The sequence below is a fragment of the Polyodon spathula genome, unplaced genomic scaffold, assembly GCF_017654505.1.
Source record: "Polyodon spathula isolate WHYD16114869_AA unplaced genomic scaffold, ASM1765450v1 scaffolds_1234, whole genome shotgun sequence".
NCBI lineage: Eukaryota > Metazoa > Chordata > Actinopteri > Acipenseriformes > Polyodontidae > Polyodon > Polyodon spathula.
The window spans coordinates 301-9,033 of record NW_024472717.1 but is presented as its reverse complement, the minus strand read 5'-3'; the positions used below and the strand labels follow the sequence as shown (position 1 = coordinate 9,033).

Sequence of the window (8,733 nt, the reverse complement as noted above, 5' to 3'; positions counted from 1 at the left end):
TTCATAGAGTCCAGTGAAAGCTGCTGAATAATGTTCCCTTGTTAACATATTGAATTGCACCCCCTCTATATAGAATGAACTGATTCAGCTTCATAGAGTCCAGTGAAAGCTGCTGAATAATGTTCCCTTGTTAACATATTGAATTGCACCCCCTCTATATAGAATGAACTGATTCAGCTTCATAGAGTCCAGTGAAAGCTGCTGAATAATGTTCCCTTGTTAACATACTGAATTCCACACCCAACAGTTTGTAGTTTTCCAGATACTGAACGAAAAACTGATGTTGAAAAAATGTGACATTTCAGAAATCAGACATGAAATCCTACTGGACTGATATTATAGACTTTTTTTTTAGCGATATCATTTTCTAGTTTCTTTGATTATGATGTTAAATAAAATATTTCTCCCCTCTCTCATCTCCTCTCCTCTCTTTCTCTCTCTCTCTCTCTCTCTCTCTCTCTCTCCTCTCTCTCCTCTCTCTCTCTCTCTCTCTCTCTCTCTCTCTCTCTCTCTCCTCTCTCTCTCTCTCCTCTCTCTCTCCTCTCTCTCTCTCTCTCTCTCTCTCTCTCTCTCTCTCTCTCTCTCTCCTCTCTCCTCTCCTCTCCTCTCCCCTCACTCTCCTCTCTTTCTCTCCTCTCTCCTCTCTCCAGTGTGCACGGGTCAGTACCGATGCCCTGAAGACAGTCAGTGTCTGGATTATTACAAGGTGTGTGATCACCACCAGGACTGCCTCAATGCAACCGATGAAGAAAACTGCACTGCTGGTGAGAGATCACCCTCCATAGGGAAGCACAGAGAGGTCTGCTAAAGCATAGGGAAGCATTGTAAAGCACAGAGAGGTCTGGTAAAGCACAGGGAAGCATTGTAAAGCACAGAGAGGTCTGGTAAAGCACAGGGAAGCATTGTAAAGCACAGAGAGGTCTGGTAAAGCACAGGGAAGCATTGTAAAGCACAGAGAGGTCTGGTAAAGCATAGGGAAGCATTGTAAAGCACAGAGAGGTCTGGTAAAGCATAGGGAAGCATTGTAAAGCACAGAGAGGTCTGCTAAAGCATAGGGAAGCATTGTAAAGCACAGAGAGGTCTGGTAAAGCACAGGGAAGCATTGTAAAGCACAGAGAGGTCTGGTAAAGCATAGGGAAGCATTGTAAAGCACAGAGAGGTCTGCTAAAGCATAGGGAAGCATTGTAAAGCACAGAGAGGTCTGGTAAAGCACAGGGAAGCATTGTAAAGCACAGAGAGGTCTGGTAAAGCACAGGGAAGCATTGTAAAGCACAGAGAGGTCTGGTAAAGCACAGGGAAGCATTGTAAAGCACAGAGAGGTCTGGTAAAGCACAGGGAAGCATTGTAAAGCACAGAGAGGTCTGGTAAAGCATAGGGAAGCATTGTAAAGCACAGAGAGCTGTGGTAAAGCACAGGGAAGCATTGTAAAGGGTTACGGGTGAGTGATGGTGTGATCTCATTGTGCTCTAGGTGTCGAATGCACAGAGTTGACGTACCGCTGTGCCGACGGCAGCTGCATTAAGAAGCCCAACCCGGAGTGCGACTTCATTGCAGACTGCAAGGACTCCTCGGACGAGACTCACTGCGGTGAGAAACCCACTGCTCTGCTTCGCTGGCAATACCCCAGCTGTGCACTAGACGGCGCTCATAGAAAACCACTCTGTTAAGTTTCTTATTTCTGCATTTATTTTATAAAGCATGTATGTTATTTTCAGAGTTACGGTAACTTCCGAACTCCTTAGAGTTCACACGCAAACTTCTCTAAAATTACAAAAAAAACCCCTGAAAATCATAATTGTTATTATTATTATTATTATTATTATTATTATTATTATTAAGTTGTTGTGTGTCTCATGTCATTACCGCCCCCTGCTGGCGGAGGGGAGGCAGTGCAGTTGCAGCTCACACTGCTGAAGCGCTTCTCCCATTGTCAGGAAACCTGCTCTGAGCGTCATTCAGCTCAATGAATCTCAGATTCTGGGGTAGAGGGGGTCTCTGAATCTCAGATTCTCAGTAAAGGGGGTCTCTGAATCTCAGATTCTCAGTAGAGGGGGTCTCTGAATCTCAGATTCTCAGTAGAGGGGGTCTCTGAATCTCAGATTCTCAGTAGAGGGGGTCTCTGAATCTCAGATTCTCAGTAGAGGGGGTCTCTCAATCTCAGATTTTCTCTTGCTGTTTCTAGACTGTGGGCTCCAGCATGTCTCCAGCCGGATTGTGGGCGGGGCCGACTCCATCGAAGGGGAGTGGCCTTGGCAAGCCAGCCTGCAGGTCAGAGGTCAGCACCTGTGCGGGGGGGCTCTGATCTCGGATCGCTGGGTCGTGTCGGCGGCTCACTGTTTCCAGGACGACAGGTACCGCCCTCTGCTGTCTCAAACACGTTAACCTGCCCCCTGCTGGAGAGGATAATTACTGCTCGTTCTCTTCGGTGTTTGTTGCTGCTGTAGTGTAGCCGTCAGCACTCTGCTGCCCCTAGTGGGTGGTATTTCCTACCACATCAATCGTGATGCTTTCTTAACATTGTCTGGTCTCCTCCTTCTAGCGTAACAAAAGCACCGTCAATTTTGAAACCTTGCAGCTATTTTTTCAAACAATGCATTAAAAAGTGTTAAACGTTGTCTCCCCTCTCTCCTTATCTCTGTCCTCTCCTCTCCCACTCCTCACCCCATCTCTCCCCTCTCCATCCTTTCTTCTCTCCCCCTCTTCTCTCTTCACCCTCTCTCCTCTCCCCATCTCTACACTCCCCTCCTCTCCCACCATCTCTCCTCACCCCATTTCCCCCTCCTCTCCCTCACCGCTCATCACCTCTTCTCTCCTCTCCCTCTCCCCTCCCTCCCTCCGTCCCTCTCTCCTCAGCCTGGCCTCTGCCTCAGTGTGGACGGTCTACCTGGGAAAGCTTCGCTTGAACAGAAGCAGTAAGAGTGAGCAGCCCTTCACAGTGAGGGCGATCGTGCCTCACCATTACTACGACGAGGAGTCCCACGATTACGACCTGGCCCTGCTGCAGCTGGACCGCCCCGTCGCCGTGACGACCCTGGCGCAGCCCGCCTGCCTCCCAGCCCGCACGCACCACTTCGACCCCGGCTTCAGGTGCTGGGTGACCGGCTGGGGGGCCGCCGGAGAGGGGGGTGAGTGAGCAGGAGAGCCTGGGGATTCCACCCAGGTGTAAAATTGAAGCAGGCTGCTTTTAAATAGACACAAAACTATATAAATATAGCCACAGAACTACAGCTCTCTCCAAAAGCATTGCATCTCCCTGTAGAATAAACTGGCCGGCTAGGACTACGGCTCCCAGCATGCCTCTGCACCCGCGGCCGTGGCGAGGCATGCTGGGAGCTGTAGTTCTTTATACTGTAGTCTCTTATCACAAGCGATACAGACCTCTATTACGATCTGTAGTTCACTCTATAGGGTGATGCTAAACTTTTCACCAGAGCTGTGCACTTAAGTACCGTCAGCCGAAGTCTCTTTATAGAAGAGACAGCAGCGCCACCTAGTGGTCCTCTCCTTTGCCACTTTCTTTCTAAGAGGCTCCTGTTACCTCTCTCTGGATCCTTGTTGACTGTCCGGTTTGTCTACGCAGGCCCCACCAGTAACGTGCTTCAGAAGGTTGACGTTTCTTTGATCACTCAGGATATCTGCAACCAATCATATCGCTACAATATATCTCCCAGGATGCTCTGCGCTGGATACCCAGACGGAAAGAAAGACGCCTGTCAGGTGAGAGAGAGAGAGAGGAGAGAGAGGAGAGGAGAGATAGAGAGAGAGAGCTCTAATGTTTAAGGAATCATTTGTATATGAACTGTGATTAAACCTTTTAAAACAACCATTGTTTGCTGAACAAATGACTGACAGCCCCTTGGTGGTGACTCTGTGTATGACAGCCCCCTGGTGGTGACTCTGTGTTGACAGGTGGTGACTCTGTGTATTGACAGCCCCCTGGTGGTGACCCTGACAGGTGGTGACTCTGTGTATTGACAGCCCCCTGGTGGTGACTCTGTGTATTGACAGCCCCTATGTGGTGACTCTGTGTATTGACAGCCCCCTGGTGGTGACTCTGTGTATTGACAGCCCCTTGGTGGTGACTCTGACAGCCCCTTGGTGGTGACTCTGTGTATTGACAGCCCCCTGGTGGTGACTCTGTGTATTGACAGCCCCTTGGTGGTGACTCTGTGTGTGACAGTCCTCTGTTGGTGACTCTGTGTATGACAGTCCTCTGTTGGTGACTCTGTGTATTGACAGCCCCTTGGTGGTGACTCTGTGTATTGACAGCCCCCTGGTGGTGACTCTGTGTATTGACAGCCCTCTGTTGGTGACTCTCTGTGGTGACTCTGTGTATTGACAGCTCCTCTGTGTATTGACAGCCCCTTGGTGGTGACTCTGTGTATGACAGTCCTCTGTTGGTGACTCTGTGTATTGACAGCCCCCCGGTGGTGACTCTGTGTATTGCAGGGAGACTCAGGGGGCCCGCTGGTTTGCAAAGAGCCAAACGGACGCTGGTTCCTGGTGGGAGTGGTCAGCTGGGGGGTCGGTTGCGGCCGGCCCAATTTTTACGGCGTTTACACACGGATCACCAAGATGGTGGACTGGATCGACGAGGTCACTTCCTGAAATGATTCGAGGATCAACACCACGCCCCCCAAAAGAATCCTCTGAGCCCCACCCCTCCCATGTGTATCTACAGAGCTGGGAATCAGACTCCTATTGCATAGCAGCGTGATCCAGTCCAGGTTTCACTGCTACCCCAGTGTGTCTAGCTAACAAGCTCAGGTGTGTCTTATTATTAAACTCCTAGTGAAACCAGGACTGAATCACACTGCAGTGCAATAGGAGTCTGATTCTAAATCCTAATCCTTTGTTTTAGGCAAGAGGCAACCCTAACAAGGCTGTTACTGGGTTTGAAAAAATAGTCTGGTTTAACCTTTCTGTCTTGTCTGTGCTGAAGTCTGGTACGGCGCTAGGTTTAGAAAGGGGTGTCTCTGTGCTGTGTTTTTACAATGGGAGGCGTCCGTAAAGGAAACTTTCCACTGAGAGACACGATGGGAAGTGATGAGTGAGTCGCTGTGGTCTGTGTGTCTCTTCTGGTTAAACATTACACTGCTGGGAGTTTGGGAAGGGCAAATAAAAATAAATATGAAGTGTGTGTCTTTGTTAACCTCTCAGAGGGATTAATGCCCTGTAGTTCTGTGCAGGGTTTTATGATCATGGTTATACAGTGTGGTCCCGCCAGCATTGCCCTGTGTGCAGCACAGCCAGGCTCTGCCCAGCACACAGCAGGCAATGCCAGCGCACTACGACTGAAGCAAAACATAACTGAAGTGGCAAAGGCTGGGGAATAAAAATCAATTAAAACCTGTCTTGTTTTTGTTTTGTTTTTTTAAACTGAAGGCAGAATCTTGCTTGGTGTTACTGAGCAAATACCTGTTTGAACTTCTCTGACCAAACTCTCCAGACATACAGGCACTGATAGACAAATAAATAAACCAAACACGCACACACACACACACACACACAGTTGAACAACAATTCAATCCGATGAGGAATGTCACCACCTGGTGGAGTGCTGGAGAACTACACCTCATCTCTTTCACTGTATCAGAAGCTTCGCAAGCCATCTTAATGAACAGTGATACAGACAGAAGGACTTGCAGACAGACAGACAGCGCGTGACGTTACCGAGACATAACGTGCAATGGCTCTGTGACATTACCACAATGGTCTGAGCACGAAATGAACCTCTGCTTTACCACTACAATGCTTCCCTATGCTTTACCTCTGTGCTTTACAATGCTTCCCTGTGCTTTACCAGACCTCTCTGTGCTTTACAATGCTTCCCTGTGCTTTTACAATGCTTCCCTGTGCTTTACCAGACCTCTCTGTGCTTTACAATGCTTCCCTATGCTTTACCAGACCTCTCTGTGCTTTACAATGCTTCCCTGTGCTTTACCAGACCTCTCTGTGCTTTACAATGCTTCCCTATGCTTTACCAGACCTCTCTGTGCTTTACAATGCTTCCCTGTGCTTTACCAGACCTCTCTGTGCTTTACAATGCTTCCCTATGCTTTACCAGACCTCTCTGTGCTTTACAATGCTTCCCTGTGCTTTACCAGACCTCTCTGTGCTTTACAATGCTTCCCTGTGCTTTACCAGCCCTCTCTGTGCTTTACAATGCTTCTCTGTGCTGAAACTGTCTGTACAGAATTGCACAGCGGAGACGGCGTGTGTTTTCACATGAGGCAGGCAGAGTGGTTAATCAGAAACAGATGCAGTTACACGTATGCAGAGCGAATGGCAGGGAGTGACTGCTCTGTTTATAGAGCTGGCTCACAGTTACAACAATTACACTGAAACAGCCAGGATCCGTTTTATATCCATCCAGCACAAGGGAGCGCACAAGCGCCAGACGCATGTAGCCCACACTTTGGGAAGCATTAGGGAAGCATTGTAAACACGGAGAGGTCTGGTAAAGCACAGGGAAGCATTGTAAAGCACAGAGAGGTCTGGTAAAGCATAGGGAAGCATTGTAAAGCACAGAGAGGTCTGGGTTATATATTGTGTGCAGTTCAGGAAACCTGACTCTTTCAAAGTATGTGAAAGAAAAACACGTCAGGATTTGTGCCACGCTGGCGATTCTGGGTGCTGCTCTGCGGCTGAAGAAGTCATCTTTATAAAAACAACACTGTGGAGCGAAGCTAAACACAACAGCTGAGAGAGAGACAGAGAAAGGGAGGGAGAGAGACAGGCAGACAGCAGCACTGCAATGGCTCTGTATTACACTACAATGGTAGCACAAGTATAGGGCAGCTGCAATGGGGTGAGGCTGGTAGAATGGGACCCCAGTGTGCTCACTATACCCTCAATGCTCTTCAATGTAACTGCCTGTATCCCTCTAACACACAGAGTTTGATGAGGCTGTTCACACAGGTACCGCTCCTCTGCTGTCACTGTCTTTGTCACAAATGATTCATTCGCTCGCTGATCCCGAGGAAGGAATTTATTTTAGTTTCCGTGGGAGTGGAATGAAAGCCGCGTTGAAATTCTGGCTTCAGTCCAGCGAGCATCTTGATGAATTTATCTTTTTGTTTTTTGACGAGTTCCAGATGCTTGGCTTGGTCTGTCTGATCTACACAGCTTCCTACACAGGCTTCCCCCCTATTCCAGCAAGCTGCGTTGTGAACTACAGCTCCCAGCATGCCTCCTCACCCCGCAGCAGTGGCGAGGGACGCTGGGAGCTGTAGTTCTTCAGCTCCAGCGAGCTGCTGTGTTATCTTCTCTATCTGGGTTAACCCTTTCAATTCCTTTATTTTTGCCCACAGCAAGTGTGCAGATCTGCCGGAGCAGCCCGTCGCTTCTGCGCTGCGGATTCGCTGTGCATCAGAAATCAAATCACTGGCGCTGAAAATCACAGAAAACTGTCAAATCAGCGACCTTCTAATCTGATGACTTGACGAGACCCACGCCCGCAATTCATTCAAAACAGAAGGAGGCTTTTTAGAAGTTGATTCAGATGACTAATGAATTAATTAAAGCACAAAGCGGTCTCACGTTTTTTCACCCAAGGTTTGTGGTGTGTCTGTGTGTGTGTGAGATTTCGAAATGTCACACTTTTTCAATGTCAGTTGGACATTATTCAGCAGCTTTCACTGGACTCTATGAAGCTGAATCAGTTCATTCTATATAGAGGGGGTGCAATTCAATATGATAACAAGGGAACATTATTCAGCAGCTTTCACTGGACTCTATGAAGCTGAATCAGTTCATTCTATATAGAGGGGGTGCAATTCAATATGTTAACAAGGGAACATTATTCAGCAGCTTTCACTGGACTCTATGAAGCTGAATCAGTTCATTCTATATAGAGGGGGTGCAATTCAATATGCTAACAAGGGAACATTATTCAGCAGCTTTCACTGGACTCTATGAAGCTGAATCAGTTCATTCTATATAGAGGGGGTGCAATTCAATATGTTAACAAGGGAACATTATTCAGCAGCTTTCACTGGACTCTATGAAGCTGAATCAGTTCATTCTATATAGAGGGGGTGCAATTCAATATGTTAACAAGGGAACATTATTCAGCAGCTTTCACTGGACTCTATGAAGCTGAATCAGTTCATTCTATATAGAGGGGGTGCAATTCAATATGTTAACAAGGGAACATTATTCAGCAGCTTTCACTGGACTCTATGAAGCTGAATCAGTTCATTCTATATAGAGGGGGTGCAATTCAATATGTTAACAAGGGAACATTATTCAGCAGCTTTCACTGGACTCTATGAAGCTGAATCATTTATATAGAGGGGGTGCAATTCAATATGATAACAAGGGAACATTATTCAGCAGCTTTCACTGGACTCTATGAAGCTGAGGGAGTTCATTCTATATAGAGGGTGGACATAAAAGACACATTATTCAGCAGCTTTCTGGAATCTATGAAGCAGTTCATTCTAATAGAGGGGGTGCAATTCAATGGATACAAGGAACAAAGAGAGAGAGAGAGAGCTCTAATGTTTAAGAAATCATTTGTATATGAACTGTGAGTAAGGGAGTAAGGGAGAGAGAGAAAAGGGAGGACTCTAAAAGGGAGAGAGGAGGAGGGAGGGAGAGTTCATTCTAAGGGGGGATTCAATAGAGAGGGACAGTATTCAGATATTTAAGAAGCTGAATCAGAGAGATAGAGGGGGTGCAATTCAATAGATAACAAGGGAACATTATTCAGCAGCTTTCACTGGAAAA

General features: G+C 47.4%; 1 protein-coding gene across 1 annotated transcript; it reads left to right on the top strand.

Moving 5' to 3' along the window:
• Nucleotides 1-628: 628 nt before the first annotated feature.
• Nucleotides 629-4,734, top strand: LOC121309363 (transmembrane protease serine 6; the record flags this gene model as incomplete). Its single annotated transcript, XM_041242245.1, has 6 exons — nucleotides 629-764; nucleotides 1,471-1,587; nucleotides 2,183-2,351; nucleotides 2,854-3,125; nucleotides 3,581-3,717; nucleotides 4,450-4,734. Coding segments are annotated over 6 exons (990 nt in total), but the record flags the coding sequence as incomplete, so codon positions are not given.
• Nucleotides 4,735-8,733: the final 3,999 nt, after the last annotated feature.